Raw genomic sequence first — 16,460 nt, forward strand, 5'->3', positions numbered from 1 at the left:
CTTCCCAATATCGCCCGCATTAACCACATCTCTGTAAAACATGTAGTTTAAATCAATTGGCCAATTGACTCGCTGGCCACCTAAAAGTTTTATCCTTTTACTGACCGTAAGGAGTTGATGAGGCGGCGTCCGTAACTAATTTCATTGCTTCAAGTAGTCGGACGACCCACGAATAGCTACTTACGGGTGATGCCGCGGTTATTGCAGCATAAGGGATAACAAAGCTGCACGATATAGGCAGACTGGGCACAACACGGTACCCGGTCATCTGAACGTAAATAGTTTACTCAGGTCTAGTCCGTGTCTTCAGTGGCAACAGTCACTGGACGAAATTAACAGTCTTATTCTCCACGAAGTTCTTTTGGCAATTCGGATCTACACGATGGTGGTTATGCATTTATTCCATCTGTGACATAGTTTGTAACTCCGCCTCTTGTTAGAAACACATTGAGATGAATACAGGTGCCTCAAAATTTTAAGGTTTTTAGATTACTTACGAACATTCAATGGTAATTTCAGTCCTGTATATATAACAACAACTTTAAGATTTCTGTATTTAGATAGGTAGTTAGTATTACGGCTGCAGTAGTGAAAAGAACCTCCTCATCAGCGAGACAACTGGCTATGGTGATGGGGCAATTGCTGATGCTAAGCCGTAAGCTTAATCTCGTGTTTAATATATGCTTTCAATTATTGGTAGTGGTAACAAACCATATCATTAACGAGAATTAACGCTCTGTCTCATCGTACGCATATTGAGTTTTTTGCGTCATTTTAATGCGCAAGGTACTGTGGCTATTTGATTGGTTCATAACAACCTGAAAATCAGCCTATGAACCAAATACTCAACGAGAGATTTACTGCCGCAATGATCAATGTCCCACAGTAACTCCACCAGTTAAATCAACCAACTACCATGTGAGCACTTGGCCACCCTACACGATTAGAGAACAATGAAACCAAAAAGCAGTTCATTTGCTCACTGCGTTTTCACAGGACTTCACATCATAACTATTCATAAGGCTGAATCGACTTATATTGGTAATTACTAAATCACAGTTACCCGTGCCCGCCCTACGCAGCGGCAGCCTACGGCTTGCTGGGATGGATGAGGGGAAATTACAGAGCGATTCAGAATGGGACGTTAAGTGTGAGAAAGGTGATACATGTTTGAAAAACACGGCTAGTGTCAGATGGGTATGAAACGTTCTCGACACCCCTTGCCTCAATGAGGACTCCGACAGCAGCAAGGTAGGGATGTAAAAAGCTGCATCAGATTAAGTCGTTTAATGTCAACATAATGACACAACATAGAATGATAGTCAAAGATGTGGTTTTTCGTGTGCTTTGGTGTCGTTGTTCAGTAATGCAGATTTTGGTGCTTCAGCGTGAATGGCAGAACGCCCATACCAGACAGGAGATGCATAGCCTTAACAAGGTACGCAGATCTGTCGGATCCATCCAATTCTACGAACACGTAACAATAACAATCAGTTATGTCGCCCACTTTAGGCGAAAATCTGGTACCTCAAATACGGTTGCACAGCAATGTATAGGCCAAGCTCAGCAGCACAAGGGAGCAAAATCGGAAACAGTTATGGTGGACCCATCAATGCGATTGTATCGGAAGTTGTTGGATACTAACCAGATACTGCTTCGTAACACTAAACGTGTCACTGCATTTTATCAGTGTACTGTGTTTCAGAGCTGAGGAGTCACGTCAGAATCTCAGAACTACATCCTTGGATGTAAAATAATCTACAGGTCGTCGCGCTCATAGGGCAGTCATAGGATATACGAATGCATAATGCTGAATTGGTCTTGGGAATTATCCCGTGTGTAAGCCACCGCACGGAGTGCACACTGTAATGTGCTTGTCGCAACCCATCGGAAAATCGAAAATCTTTGTCAATTTATGCACATATTATCACAGTATATGGGCGCATTGCGTCTCATTCATATTTGAAAAATAGACACTGCGATGACATTCGATGCGGATGCTGCATGCCACATCAACGGTATGGACCCGGCTGCCATGGAATAGCTGGGCGCTCGTCGCGCCTTCAACGAACGCCTATTCGATACATAGACGATACGTAATAATCAAATTTGACGCACATTTATCGGGTGTTGACAGCACTTTAGTTAGTCTGCGATCAAGGCACAGCGGTAATAGATAGGCTTCTGAATGCACAAAGCAACGCACGTTTTTAACTCACGCCTAGCATAAAGAATACATACAAGATGGTATACAATTCGTTGACCAATGTCCCTCGCAACTTCAAGGAAGCAGCTGACTGGTTGTTGGCACTGAAGGGCGATGACGTGAAAAACCTGGAGGCCATAGGTGAGGCGGTTTACAAGTTTCTTGTGGACAAGCCCGTTGGCAGGATACATCTGCCCGCTCTCGAGAAAGTTAAACGTATTTCCAAAGATTTCCTGGAGCAACGCGAGCTTAGGAACTATTGGTTCGTTGAAGAACTGTTGAAACGATACAATGACCGTATTAGTAAAACACCTGGAGCGTTAGCTAAGTGCTTCAGGGTTGTGGACGATTGCGATTATAAAAACGTTGTAAAGAGCAAGGGTATCACCGCTGCAGCCATTGCGGAGAAATTAGACAGGATTGTTAATGGTACTGAGATATTGCTTGATAGTGTCAAAATTCCTGACGAATATAAGTCTGCTTACAGTTCAGAAGCGACGTGGGAGTCCTCATGCGCAAAAGATCCGGAAGCTTGTGCGACGATATTCGTGGGGATTGCACCAATGCTATACGCAGGTGTACGTTGTCTGCACACTGCAACTATAGCAGCCCTTTTAAGATTGGTCCCGGTAACGAAGTATGAGTATGGTTTGGAAAAGACAATGAAAGCCTTGGGTTATGTAGAGCCGGAAAGCCGCACTGACATGAATATGCTTGAGGTCGACGCGGCGTTGAGAGATCTGTATACAAGCGGGGTGTTAACGCTATGCGACCTCGCTGGGTTCTGGGCTTTCTATGGACTGGAAAGCAGCGTACATGAAGGTGAACCATCTGCGGAACCTTCATTACGTGCAAAAGCTCGCGAATTCTTCTTGGGCGAAAATTAAAAATATGGCATACCGGAAATTGACGTTGACATAGGTTTGGTGATTGCTTGGAATTCCAAAACATATCATAATAGGCGTCCCAAAATCTCTACTGCTGCCGCCACAGGCAACTTCCAGCGTCCTGGTGTGCCCACAGTGGCGAACTTAGACGCTGCTAGCCCAATTTAATGGATGATTATTCATGTAGCTATGGACTTATTGTTTCAATAAGTTTATTAATTATATGTTGATGGGTAATACTTCTTTGTCGTGTCTACAGCCCATTATACACATACCAACCGATCTACCTAGTAAACAACCTTGTAGATATCGTATTAAAAATGTAGCCAGCGTAGTAGTGGCCGAGATGTAGGAATAACTGCTGTGACCCCGTCGCCTCGGAAACCGCTAGAAATATTTGATACTCCATCTGGATTCCTCGGGAGTACAATCGCCAATGTGCCAATTGCAATTATCAACCAAGACATTTTGCAGGGACACATAGATACAAGATGGTGAAGTGAGAGGACCTGGAGGACCCTATGACGTGACAGTTTGAGCAGACAACCGCGATCCTTATTGTCCCCCTACGTTATGACGTGGGAGGGAATAGTGACAAAGGAGCACAGCAAGTTTAGACGGGACTGGGGCATATCGTATCGCATGGTAGGTCGGATACAGACGCTAATGATCTTGAAAGTAGAACAACTTGACCTGAGCAACTTGAAACCAAAAGAAGACTATGACCCTGTGAGTGATGTATCTGCTCAAACTAGACGGATGCCACCAGTAGCGTTCGGCAACAGCACGACGTGAAAAAAGGAATCGTACGGCGGTACGTGGTAAACGCAAGAAATGGCCTAAGCCAAATGCGGCAAAATAAAACACCATACAAACACTAAACAACGATTGATAAAACGTACCAGTAAAGTGTAAATGTTTGACATGCCATCTGTGTGAGTTGATGAGAAATGCCGTGGTAGGCCATCTGTTTTGTGCGTGGGTGTCACGTTAGCGTTAAGGTGTAGACTGAGGAGAGGTCAGTTGAAATCATTGGGCCGGTTTTCCAGTGCCTGTTTGCGCACTCTGGCGTTATACTCCTCTCGATTGTTGACAAAGAGCATGTAAGGGTCAGCTTGAGCTGGAGACAGCGGATTTGGATTGTCCAGGAGATCCTGCACGCTTGTAAACGCATATAAGCGATGCAAGGTGGATTTAAAAAAATGCGTACATGTAATACATCATAAAAAGGGAACCGACTCTTGACTTCATCGGAGCCGGCAGTTCCCGTAAAATGGCCATCGTCACGTCACGAATACGGGCATGACCGGTACGCAAACGGCTCAATTACCTGTATGCCGAGTAGAATCTGTTTGATGGTGATTGACGGCTTCCAATCCTTGTCCTCGTTCAGAATGGAGAGGCACACCGTGCCCGAGGGATAGACGTTGGGGTGGAAGAGCACCGGGGTAAATTTGCACTTGGGCGGTTTGCTGGGATAGTCGTCCGTGAATTCCATTGTAAGGGTGTACTCCCCGCCCTCCCAAATCGTCCCCTGCGAAGCTTGAATATTACGTCGAGATAACGGAGGCAATGGAAAATGAAGTGCCGTGGTTAGACAAGACGTTCACCAAGCACAATCACAATCCTGACCTTTTTGCCGGGTATCTTACATATCCAATTCATGATATCCAGCCCGCTTCCGTCCGGCAGCGGCGAGTACTTGGCCGAGAATCCAATCGGGTGGTCCCGCCTCCAGTCGGCCCGTTCCTGGGCGAGGCGCTTCCTTGCTATGGTAGTCATGTGGCGAAGTCATGCTACGTGCCGCACTTTGCGCGACAATCGCCTTACAGCTGGTTGAGCTACCACTGCCTTGATGACGTAAAATGTGGAATGTGGTATTTCGCCCTTTAATAACGGAAGCGGTGGTCCTGCGGCATCACATCAAGGCGAGCACCTTAAGCATGCCATCCGCATTTCTAACGGAAAACTGCCCAATGAGTACCGCTATTTCTAATAATGTGATGTGTATAAATATATATATCTGTAACCGGTTCACTAATGACCACGCCGTGTTAGCGCTGCGCCCTCGGCGATTTAGCGACCATATGAAATATAGAAGTTACACATGCGGCGTTGTTGACACTGCATTCCGGTGTATGCATCGACATGATATCGCCATTGATGCCGGCAGGAAGACGACGGCGAAAATGTGTAAAGTGCTTCTGCTCTTATTCGGCTGACCCGGGCCTCCAGCGGGTCCACTGACTCCATCAACACAAACGTCACACGCCACAACATGTTATTATGCATGTGTATTGTAATTCATTCAGACATTGAGCGACCGGTGAACTCATGTGTATAGACACATACAACGACGCAGCAATATGGTAAGTAAAAGTAACCTCCGATTCCCATGCAATTCTAATGTGTATACATATGCCACTACTACCTAACAAATTCTATTGTTGTCCACAACATTTGTGCACATTGTCGGCGTAGACAGGGACGTGCACGGCAAGACGCGCTTATGCCCCATGATACGTTCTGTAATGTGTCCCGCTAGCTCAATCGTCGCCTGAGGTCTCAATAAACCATTTCTTACTAATTTGTGTACTAAAATAGAGCAGAATAATTGTATCATTCACGACTCCATTGTACGATCAGAATGGCGTCGCTGTCCGACAGCGAAACACAGACCGCGAAGAAATGCCGCTTTGAGATAGTTGACCCCGCTGTGATGCCTGCACCACACATTAACCCTGTCCTGCGTTTGGCCATTTACATATACTATATTCTTAGTTCTGGTTGCATTTACTGGGGATGGAATGGCATCCAAGAAATTCTCTACAAGGCTGGTGCCTTTGCGGAGTTATGCAAGGCTGGTGAGGGAGCAACCACAAAGATTATCTACGATGTGTCATACACTGGTATGTGGGTGTACTCCTTCTTTTGACTATTTTTAGACTGCCCAGCCAGGGAAGGTGGCATCAACAACCTGTACACGCTGGCTTATTCCACCCACTTCATCTGCTCTTTTGTTAGTGGATGGTTGTTGGATCGTTTCGGTCCTCGTGTTTGCTTCATGACCGGCCACTTCATTTCAGGGTCGGCATGGCTTCTCATTTTCTGCTTTCCGACCAACGGCCGTTTGCTGCAGTTCGCCTTCGTTCTTGTAGGACTGGCCTGTGAAGCCTGCTACATCCCCATGTTGTCAGTGAGCAAGTATTTCCCGACTGCATCTTCCACTGTGATTGCAATCATGGGAGCGTGTCGTTCCCTTTCATTTTTCGTACCTACCCTACTAGCTTTGATATACCACAAAAGTGGCGTAGGAAGTGAAATGCTTTTCGCTGTAGGTATAGGTTACCTCCTCGTTGCGAATGTCTTATGTTTCGTTTCCGGGTTTTTCATACTTCCCAAAGTTATCCCTATTGCCCCATCTGAAAAGGATGCACGGACCGAAATGGAGTCCACTCCTGCGTGCGAAGTTGTCACGGATTCTGCAGTTGCAGAATCCGAGGACAAGAAAAGTTTGACCATCATCGACAGTATCAAGAATGGCTTCAAGAGTCCATTACTGTTGGAGTTCCTCGTTCTTGGTCTTTCTGTTGCCCTTTTCATGCCGTCCATTGAGTTTGTCAACAAATCTCAAGGTAATCTATTGGTGGCATCCAACGGCGGCGATGCTACCGGGGTCTTCAAATACTTTAATATCGCCACATTCGTGCCTGGACCCTTCTTGGGCGCCGTAATGGACAAAGTCGGCCCGGCTATTGTGATGAATTTATTGCACAACTGCGCTATACTCTATTACGCCTGCGCTGCGTTCGACATTTACGCCATGAAGATTGCGGCGTGCTGCTGCTATTTGATTGCGGGTTCTCTGTGCATATCTACGGCGTACTGTTACGTTAACACCCGATTCCCGTCGCAATACTTCGGTACATTGGTGACCATAATTTTCGGCGTCGCTGGTCTGTTTTCACTACTAAACATTCCCATCTACAACTGGGGGTTGACTCTGAAGGCGGATATACCTCAGCAAAGATTCCGCCCCCTGGCGTTTTTGTTTATGGTAGGTTACCTTAGTTATAGTTACATAAGGTTCGCAGGGATACATGGGACTTGCAAGCGTGATGAGTGCGATATTAATATACATTTCTGTCATCCGTCCGAAAAGGATGGCCGCATTGTCTATGGCTGCGGAGTAGACATGAAACACTTTTTTGGAACACGCCATTACGGACTCAGTTGCCATTTTAAATTACACGTCTAGTCCGTAAACGTTTGCGATGTTGCGGGTGTTATAAGTGCGTTGCTATCTCCGTGCATGACCACGTTGTGTAGTTTCCGCTCGCTGAGTGTGAGTCCCATGAGGAAGGTGTCGTCGCACGTTTCGCTGCGGCGCAGCAGGTACGCCCTGCGCTTGCACTCGGCCTCCTTTAGTACGTTGCGCAGGTTGTCAACGGGCCACTCGCTCTCGGGCAGCCTGCGCGAAGCTTATCGGTGGGGAGGTCGGTAACTCACAGGTCGCAGAGCTCGTATCCAAGTTGGAAGTACAGCGGGGAGAGGTTGCCCACTGCAGTGGCCGTGGCTTCGGCTAGCAGCGCTCCGGCGTCCTTGTAGTAGGCAGGGAAGCTGATTTTGCAGAGCCCAGCTCGGTAGAGATGCTTCGCGTAAAAGAAGCGTAATTCCAACTCATCAGCCGGCAGCAGCTGCAAGTGACGAAACCACAGTAGAACAACGTACCTCGTCGTCGGCTCGCGATTCTTCCTGTGCCTTGGGACATAAGAAGGACATTCATTTTAGCCCGGCAGTGATACACTTGCCTATAGGCAGCAGTAAGTTTTAAAATGACTCGGACAGCACATTTCACACAGCAAATCAACACATGCCATCAGAGATAGTCGCCACGGATGAGTAGAGGATAACGATGCCCATCGTAGATATCGGGACGCATATCCATGGTAACCTGGCGCAGATATTCAAATGGATCAGACATTTTTATTTGATGGACCATCTCAGAGAGTAGCTGTTCAACAGAGTGTCGCGGTTAAAGGATCATCGCTACGTGATTACGTGGGAGGGTGTTGTGAAGCTAGAGCATTTGGCTAGACAAGACGTGGACAGAGTCATCTTTGTAATTCGGTATATGTTGCCCAAATAAGGGTACGAGTTTGCATACGACTGCTACGTAGGTTAGCATAAGGAATCCGTCCAGAACGGCCCTACCAAACGTCGGTGGCCAGGCCACTTCTCGTGCACAGCCTTTGCCCGCGAAGTGCGGGGCGCAAGCTGGGCAAGCACGAAATACAATATGGTACGCAACCATACAAATACAACGACGTAAACAGATAGAAGCGGAGTGGCATAGACGACGATCCTACCTGGTATATATAGACCCTGTCCAGAATGTATAGGCAAAAATGTATTTAATGAGCCATTAAATCATTGTCTTATGTGCAAATCTATAACCACTTGCGTGTTTACGCTATTTAATTCTCATAATACTGAATCGTCGAATTGAGGTTGGCGTTGTCTCCGTACCGGTGCCGCAACCTCACTAACAATAAGACCAGCAAAATCTGCGCTCCATACCACTAGATGACACACGTGAATTTGGGATTTTTTAAATATTGAGACGTACACATCGTGTACTTCCACCGTTGCCATTAGGCTCTGGCAGACGACATCAACGCGCTGCGCCATCTGTACCCGTATATATCAATGGCCGCGAATATAGCGTACTTCCATTAACGAGAGAAAGGGAATGCACTGCAGCTCAAGATTTATAATATCGCTAAGACATACTACGCACAAAGCTGCTCGAGAACCGTGCCAAGGAGTCTACCTGTGTACGGATGTGTCCTGCCCCGCTGTTGCTACATTGACTTCCGTTCATGTCGCTTGAGATAGGCATTTGGCTTGAGAGCGCCACGGCACGTTGCCACTGCTTCTCGCATAAGCGGTGAAAACGAACCAAGAGCTACCACGATGTCAAGCAGTGACGGTGCGGGCGAGGCGTTCAGGCGCCGTGCTGGAGCGGACGGGAGTACGAAGGAGCCCGCAAGCAGCGACCAAGTGTATCATTGCGATTACGAAGCTTTACGCGTGAAGACACAGCCAAGCTTTTTCAGGAGATGGAACAACGTCTTCGCCGGCTTCCTTTGGTCGTTGCTTCACTTCTACCTGACGTACAACTTGATACTGCAGCTGGCAGCAACGGATAGCAAATTAGCTTTCTTGAGGCAGCGCCTGTTCCTGATGGCTGATTTGGCTCTTTTTTGGGGCTTGTTGGCGTCTGCGGTGTACGGGGTCTTTCTCTTCGACAACTGCGTCCGATTCCACGTTGCAAACTTCGACGCATTCCCCAAGATGTACAGCGACCATGCCCTACAGGCGGCGTTAATGCACGGTGACCTCAAGAACCACAGATTTGCCAAGCAGCTCTATGGCGCCATATTCTTGGCTCCCATGCGGTTGTTGGCCTGCATCCTCTTCTTTGCCATCAGCATCTTACTGATCGGTGAGTTATCATGCTGTCTGCCTTAATCTTTGCAGGGCTTCCTCTCACGATTTTCGGAGGATGTTGCAAGTATATAACTAGGCAATACGTTGCTACCATGTTTTACTACGTCACGCTTTTCGGTTTCTGGGGAATAGGTACGCCCAGTCACAGGCGCCGTTCATGTTGCTCAGGCATTTCCGAGGTCAAGACAGTATACGCAGACGGAGTTGTTCGAGACAAGCCTATAAACGTGATAAGCAACCACATTGGCATTATGGTAGGTGCCGGCATGGTATTGTAATAGTACTTGCAGGATGTGCTCTACATGCTTCATAGCGGATCGTTTTCGTTCGTGTGTAAGAAGGCATTGGAGCCAACGTTCATTATCGGGCAATTCATCCGCCTGCTTAACTGCATAACCGTAGATCGTGATTCCGCCCCCAACCGCAAGGATGCGTACCGGGCCATCGTCGATCGCATGAAGTCCATTAACGAAGGACACGAGAGAGTATCCTTGGTGGTATACCCCGAAGGGACAACGTCCAGAGGAAATATTTTGCTGCCCTTCAAGCATGGCGCCTTCGGTGCGATGGTCCCACTGCAGCCGCTGCTTATGGTGCTAGAGTACAGCTACATTAACGCCTCATTCGACGCTTTCCCGTGGAAGTGGTGGGCGGTGCTCAGCTGCTGCTCGCCAGCGAGCTTGCGCCTCATCGCATACTGGCTACCAGCCATCCAACCGCCAGCCGCGGAGGATACTGCGTCGAAGGGAGAACACGAGCGCGTCCGAGAGTACACCGCAATTTCCAACCATGTCATGCGTGAGGCTATCATCAAATTGAATCCAAATGTAGATATGGGGCACTTGCAGAAGCCTCACGTTGTTGTCCTGCCTGCTTGGCGCAACAAACTTTTGGCTCGTTTGTACGGGCCGGCAATGCAGCGTTACTACAAGATATCTGACGAAGAGATGCGCAAAACCGAAGAAGTGGTTTTCCACTAATTCGTCAATCACCGCGCGTGGCAGTTCGCAACTGGATTTGCCGTAAGTTCTTGGAATCGCTCGGATAGCCATACGATGTCCGCCTGCAGCTTGCACAACTCTTGCGCTGCAAAATTTTGAAGACCTGTTGTGGTTGCAACCAACACCTACAGTGCAAAGTGCGCAGAACCCTGGCGGCCTTGGTCACAACGGCGTTGTCGGAACGAATCCCACACGGTACATCGGCAAGGTTCATGTGGACGGTGTTTAATTTAGTAGCATTTTCATTTCCCTCGTCAAATGCGTTGGCGTGCAGCTGTAGAAGCAGTAGAACGGCGGAACGAACTTCCTGCACGGGTGCGTCTGGTTGCAGCGCCGGTATGCCGAGTAGCTCCAAGAGGTTGTTGACCTTGTCTTGTAGAGCGGGGAGACAGTCATTACCGCTATCCTCGCAGCTCCGAGTTGCTGGAACATGCAGTTGCGCGTCTGCAAATTATGAGGGATACGCGTTGCTGGCTCACCTGAGACTAGGTCGGTGTACTCCTCTTCCAGTGCTGCCAACGTTAGTCCGTCCAGCACTGAAGTGATGCCTTCCTCGGTTAATTTGCCATCCACGAGCATGGAATCGTCTATTTCAACGCCGACGTCATCGCAGTACTGCGTTAAGATTAAGGGTGCTATGCCAATATCCCACCTTAAGCAAGGCCTTTACGAACGCCTTAGAATCCGCATCTTTGAGTGCCCGCCTCTCCGATATCGCATAGTGGCGTATGTGCTCTTCTTCCAGCTTGAGTACCAGCGCCTGGAAGTGCGCGTTCAGCTCTTGTGGAGGTGTCACTCCCAGTGCACGCAGCCTGCGCCTAATCAGCCTCTCTCTACTCATGGCGCGAGAGCTGGCGGTATATTGAAAGGAAGCCTCCCTTGTTGAATGGTCCGTACTTTTGCGTAGAAGGACGTTTATTTCATGGCGTTTTTGCACCGCGGCGTGGATTCTTCGTGTCCGGATTCAGCGAATCTCGAAGCGATCATAGCATGGACGACACAGTAAAGCAGTTAAATAATTGGACGCCTCCTCTTTTAAAATACTTCGGCTTGAATTTGCCCAAAAAGTTCGTTACCGTGGCTACCGCAGTGCCACCTCCGACGTGCGCAATTTGCCTGGTTAAATGGTTACCTTCCACATAATTGTGCGAAGTTATATGTTAGTAAACAGCTGCGTTGTAGTTGATTTGTATCAATCAATGGGTGACGGCTCCGTAAGAGCCAATTAGCGTGTTTGTACTGCGCCTCCTCTTGACAACACACCGCTTAGGGAAATATGCGTCTGAATGACTACTACGGATTGAATAAGCACCGATCCAGTCATCAATGTTGCATTAAAAAGTTTTGAAATTATAATCTGTGTCTATTAGGCAGCTGATTGCGTTGGCAATGGTCGCAAGACGGTTTGGTAATGTCGTACCAAAGCAGTATGCAAACGGCCAGTTTTCCACCGGTATTATCCCGCAATTGCACTGCGAATATCCAGCATTACATGAGTGAAGTTGCGAAGTGCATATGCATGGTTCAAATGAAAACATTTGGTCCAACCTATCGGTGAAGGATATTGTGGAAGACCGTAATGTGTACCCGTCATTAGACACGTCATATGAAAACAATCGCGACCTTCATGGTTATATATGTGACAATCACATGTCACTTCACTTAGTAGCAATAGTTGCAGCTTATTTGTTGTTGATTGGCGCGACGTTTCAAGGCTGTGGTTGCAGGAGGTGCTCGGTGTTTGATCGCGGCTCTAAGCGATTCGGGCTGCAACGCAAAAGGGCACATCACGCCGCGTTTTTGTCGCGACATAATCCGTGGAACGTAGATGTGTATGGAATCTCAGTGCAAAAAGCCTTACATGCCGTCCAGGAGGATGGAAGCAATAGCACGTCTTCGGAGCTACTGATCACTGGTGTCTGGAATACACTGGCAAAAATAGACAGTGCCGCATCATCTTTGGAGGTAAAGAGCGTATCAAGGTTTGAGTATAATAGAGAGGCTATCCTGGACACGTATGAAGCTGCTAGAGACGCTGACTCTGCTTTGACCGGGAATTCCTTTGAAGGGATCAATCAGCAGTTGTTCACACGATTTGATGGAGATGATGGTGTCGAACGATCTGTAGTTGCCAAACAGGTGATAAGCCCCGGAGTTGAAATAGTGAAGGTGCCACAAAGTTTTGTTTTGTCCCTAGCGGACATTAGGACTGATTTGCTATCAAATCACCGCCTTCTCCAACAACAACCACCGACAGACAACTTATCGCATGCATTTTTGGCGCATATAGAGAACCTGAAGAGGTTGAACTTGGGGCAGTTTATGAGGGAGCCTTCCATAGCCTGCTCAAGCGGTGACGAAACCACACACGATGAAAACGCCATTGGCACACACCATGATGAAAAACGTCACTCATGCGGATCGTTCGATACTCCCGCACAAGCTGGATGCAATAGCGGCGTCGAAACCACTTGTAATGTTGGCGTAGGGGTTCACCAAAATGGCAACATCGCAAGTGGGCATTACGGTGGCGAATTCGAGGGGAGGCTCTCAGCTCTCATTGCATCAAAAAAATTATGCATGCTGAAGACGCTTTTAGTTGCCGACAGCGTGCTATCTACCGGCGACGCGATTACTGTCGCCTTGGAAAACAAGGCTTATGAATTGGTGTACCTCAACCGCAATGAGCGTGAGCTACTGCTCCTCTCCCTTGGTCTGGCTGGCATATATCAGAGGGCAATATTCTCGTTTGTTATGCGAATGATCCACGATCCTGTCGCGATTCCTACCTTGCCCGATGCCGAAGTTGTAAGGCTAAGCTGGGTTCACCACCTGCTAACGAAGGACATGGGACACTTACCCCTGTTGATGCCGGTGTCCGCGTCTAACCAGATACAAGAGCCGATTGTCAGTCATCGTTTGCGTCAACGCCTTATAGCTGTGAATGACGTAATGACCGCAGCCTTGGACCCGCTATCTGTTGTTCAGGATCGCATCGATAAGCTCTCACAGGCGCACTACAAAGTTGAAGACACGACACCTTTGCAATCTGGTTGCGGGCCACTGATAGTGGATCGGAAGATAAAAGCAGAGGTTGCAATGGAAGAGATAGAAAGCGAGCTTTTAGCGTTCGCAGACGGTAAAGGCTCGACCTATAGCACTGGGCCGTTTGAATGGAACATCGATGATGTGCGCTCCGTCCTGACAGTTGATGAAAGATCATCATTCGAATCGACTGAAGGGTCGGATTGTGTTGATATTTTGCTGGCCTTTGAAAGTTACCTAACGGGTAAATTGCAACCACAGCTGTACAAGCATGTGAGCCCCGGTGCATGGATACGAGCCATAAACGACGTAATAACGCGTCGTACGTTCACAAACCTCTTCGCTTCTATTGTTGCGCACAATATCAGGACTATTGGGGATGTTGGACATGACGCATGTGACAACTACACGCAACGCAGCTTCCTTCACAACAGGGCGCCAGGTATAATGGCCAAATTGGCTACCGATTCTTCTTCTAACAGCAGTTCTGTGGGTGTTGAAACAGGCGAGGCGTACATCGTTCCTTTCTTGGATCTCGTAAACCACGACTCTGCTGACCCGAATTGCGCCATAGAAATGGATTCGGGTGGGGGAGGTGGCTTCGTCCTAAAATCTCTCCGCTCCATCCAACCCGGAGAGGAATTAAAGGTGAATTACGGCAATTTGGACAACAATGTCTTCCTCCTGGATTACGGCATGCTCCTTCCTTTACAGCAGGACCAAGGGGTACTTATGGAAGTTGAACCACAATTAATCACTCGTGCTGCTGAGTCTACAGGCATGAGCGAACTGCTTCCTCGGACGTTTCCTGCCGGCCTGCCGCTGGAAAAACGCGATCTGTTGCTTAGGGTGAACCTGTTTGAGATCCCTAGTGACAAAGGATTCCTGAGTCTCTACAACGAACCCTACTTCGATGGAATGCCGGTGGAAATGTACAACGAGTTCGCCTCTAAGTTCTTGGCACGGCAAAACTCACAACATCCATCTTTTGATGATGATATAGACATGGAATCAATTCGGCAGGAGAAAAGTCAATACCACCCTGTTACCGGCGAAATATTTAACCACGGAGAGGTAACTGGCCGTAAGGAACCCATGAAACTGGTCAAGATAAGTGCTGGTGGCGTGCCCGATGAACGCCTCGTATGTGCGCTGAAGATATGCTTCTGTAGGACCAAGAAGCGTTTACAGTGGCTGGAACAGCAAGACACGAAGTACCTTGCAACTAGTGTGAATTCTCCTCTAGATGTCGACATTTTCAAAGCTGCATCGCTGGTATGCTGCGAATACATCAAAAGCAGATACAGGGAAACGATTATAGATGACCTGCGCAAGGTATCACACAAGGACCTGTTTGCAGCCAATGGTGTCACTGGTGGTTCGGCAGCCCCGTTGCAGAAATTGCGCGAATGCAACACGGTAGATATACCGAATGCCGTGCTGATATGTCACGCATTGCGAGCAAAAATGCCCCTCTACAGATGCGCCAGTTACTTAGAATCAATAGGCAGGGATTTCAAAAGTAATGTTGTGCATTAAATTTTGTTATTCTAGTTTGTATAGGAATTGAAACCTGCTTCTGAGGAATCCAACAAAGTGCCGCCGATCCACATTTTTAATCGGCAACGGCTCGATGAAAAACAATCTTGGTAACCAGTCATTCGGTGTCGATAGCCTGGTCAAGTTCACGTGAAGCGCATTAAGCGTGAGAGATAAACAAAAGGTGTACGATTTCAAGGTTTTGAGACGAAGGCTTTGACATTTTGCCTTATCATCCCAGCTGAATTGGTCTGGCGCGTCAAATGGGTGCATGGTGGGATGACTTTTGATCTCTGCTGCCTTGCTTGATTCTCCCTGCTCTCCGTCATCGCTGTTGTGCGCTTCTTCTGCATTTGCCGCCGCATTATGGCGGATCAAGTTCATATGGGATAGTCCCGCTACAATCGTGACGCCGATGTCAGGCGGATGGTTACATAGCTCATTCGCTGCCTGAATATAGTTCCACTTCATTTCTAGCCCGGGTTCAACAAATGGGTTAAACGCACTCGATCTCTTCCCTGAGGTAGATTCCAATGGTATTTCGTCGACAAAACGGACGAGGAGCCTTTCCAGGCATTTTTCACGGTTGCGCTCCATCGCGAGGATTCTCTGCATGGAGCGGTATACCGTGTCATCGCCCGCTAAACCCGTGGAGGTTTGTTTGTTCGTATCGCTGCTGGCCTGTGTAGATTCCGAATTTTGCTGGGTATTGCAAGAGCGCATGGTTGCGTTGGACAACTGGGAGCACAGCTGACCGTCGATCACGTCATTGAGAAAATCCCAATCTCCGTCTTGCTCTGCGGCTTTTAAATCCGATGAATCGACTCTAAATGCGTGGCCAAGCAACCTTGCCAACGACGATTGCGGATCGCAACTCGATTCGTACAACTCATGCAGTGCGTTGCAAGGAGCGACGCAGCTGTCGAAATTGTCGGAAAGACTGCGGCCAAGAAGCGCAACCGCTGCGTCCCAGCTAGTTCGCTTGCATATCAGCAGTCCATATTTGTCGCGTAGCTCCTCCAGACAGTTGAGCACCGTACCTAGCAACGACATCGCGTGAACCACCGCCAGGGACTCGTCCCCGGTGTAGACAAGGGCGCAGCTGCGCGAGGAAGGCGTGCCTTCCGGGACATTGGTACCGAGAACGCTTGCTTGGGCAACATTCTCTCTCATATCTCACAGAGGATCGCCGAGCGGGCGCGCCGCCGGGATTCTGCGATGCCACCGATGAAGCACTTTCAGTGTGCGGCTGGGTTACAGAGCACAACA

The 16,460-nt window shown here is 48.2% G+C and overlaps 8 protein-coding genes across 8 annotated transcripts; 4 read left to right on the forward strand and 4 right to left on the reverse strand.

Annotated features, from left to right (window-relative positions):
- Nucleotides 1–2,244: 2,244 nt before the first annotated feature.
- BBBOND_0405420 (hypothetical protein) lies at nucleotides 2,245–3,093 on the forward strand (the record flags this gene model as incomplete). The annotated part of the gene is made up of 1 exon (XM_012914790.1): nucleotides 2,245–3,093. The coding sequence occupies one exon, from the start codon at nucleotides 2,245–2,247 to the stop codon at nucleotides 3,091–3,093; it is 849 nt and encodes a 282-aa protein (XP_012770244.1).
- A 1,019-nt stretch (nucleotides 3,094–4,112) lies between these two features.
- BBBOND_0405430 (-UMO-conjugating enzyme UBC9-B) lies at nucleotides 4,113–4,875 on the reverse strand (the record flags this gene model as incomplete). The annotated part of the gene is made up of 3 exons (XM_012914791.1): nucleotides 4,113–4,247; nucleotides 4,424–4,627; nucleotides 4,726–4,875. 3 exons carry the CDS (start codon nucleotides 4,873–4,875, stop codon nucleotides 4,113–4,115), a joined length of 489 nt encoding a protein of 162 aa, XP_012770245.1.
- Nucleotides 4,876–5,740: 865 nt separating this feature from the next.
- BBBOND_0405440 (-Solute carrier family 22 member 2) lies at nucleotides 5,741–7,286 on the forward strand (the record flags this gene model as incomplete). The annotated part of the gene is made up of 3 exons (XM_012914792.1): nucleotides 5,741–6,002; nucleotides 6,048–7,150; nucleotides 7,188–7,286. 3 exons carry the CDS (start codon nucleotides 5,741–5,743, stop codon nucleotides 7,284–7,286), a joined length of 1,464 nt encoding a protein of 487 aa, XP_012770246.1.
- Nucleotides 7,287–7,347: 61 nt separating this feature from the next.
- On the reverse strand, nucleotides 7,348–7,875 carry BBBOND_0405450 (hypothetical protein; the record flags this gene model as incomplete). Its single annotated transcript, XM_012914793.1, has 3 exons — nucleotides 7,348–7,564; nucleotides 7,603–7,790; nucleotides 7,825–7,875. The coding sequence occupies 3 exons, from the start codon at nucleotides 7,873–7,875 to the stop codon at nucleotides 7,348–7,350; spliced, it is 456 nt and encodes a 151-aa protein (XP_012770247.1).
- Nucleotides 7,876–10,061: 2,186 nt separating this feature from the next.
- Nucleotides 10,062–10,586, forward strand: BBBOND_0405460 (-Lysophospholipid acyltransferase LPCAT4; the record flags this gene model as incomplete). Its single annotated transcript, XM_012914794.1, has 1 exon — nucleotides 10,062–10,586. One exon carries the CDS (start codon nucleotides 10,062–10,064, stop codon nucleotides 10,584–10,586), a length of 525 nt encoding a protein of 174 aa, XP_012770248.1.
- An 8-nt stretch (nucleotides 10,587–10,594) lies between these two features.
- Nucleotides 10,595–11,448, reverse strand: BBBOND_0405470 (hypothetical protein, conserved; the record flags this gene model as incomplete). Its single annotated transcript, XM_012914795.1, has 4 exons — nucleotides 10,595–10,692; nucleotides 10,737–10,857; nucleotides 10,908–11,222; nucleotides 11,260–11,448. 4 exons carry the CDS (start codon nucleotides 11,446–11,448, stop codon nucleotides 10,595–10,597), a joined length of 723 nt encoding a protein of 240 aa, XP_012770249.1.
- Nucleotides 11,449–12,122: 674 nt separating this feature from the next.
- BBBOND_0405480 (hypothetical protein, conserved) lies at nucleotides 12,123–15,191 on the forward strand (the record flags this gene model as incomplete). Its single annotated transcript, XM_012914796.1, has 1 exon — nucleotides 12,123–15,191. One exon carries the CDS (start codon nucleotides 12,123–12,125, stop codon nucleotides 15,189–15,191), a length of 3,069 nt encoding a protein of 1,022 aa, XP_012770250.1.
- Nucleotides 15,192–15,197: 6 nt separating this feature from the next.
- BBBOND_0405490 (hypothetical protein, conserved) lies at nucleotides 15,198–16,364 on the reverse strand (the record flags this gene model as incomplete). The annotated part of the gene is made up of 1 exon (XM_012914797.1): nucleotides 15,198–16,364. One exon carries the CDS (start codon nucleotides 16,362–16,364, stop codon nucleotides 15,198–15,200), a length of 1,167 nt encoding a protein of 388 aa, XP_012770251.1.
- Nucleotides 16,365–16,460: the final 96 nt, after the last annotated feature.

Source organism: Babesia bigemina (genome assembly GCF_000981445.1).
Source record: "Babesia bigemina genome assembly Bbig001, chromosome : V".
In the NCBI taxonomy this organism is placed as follows: Eukaryota; Apicomplexa; class Aconoidasida; order Piroplasmida; family Babesiidae; genus Babesia; species Babesia bigemina.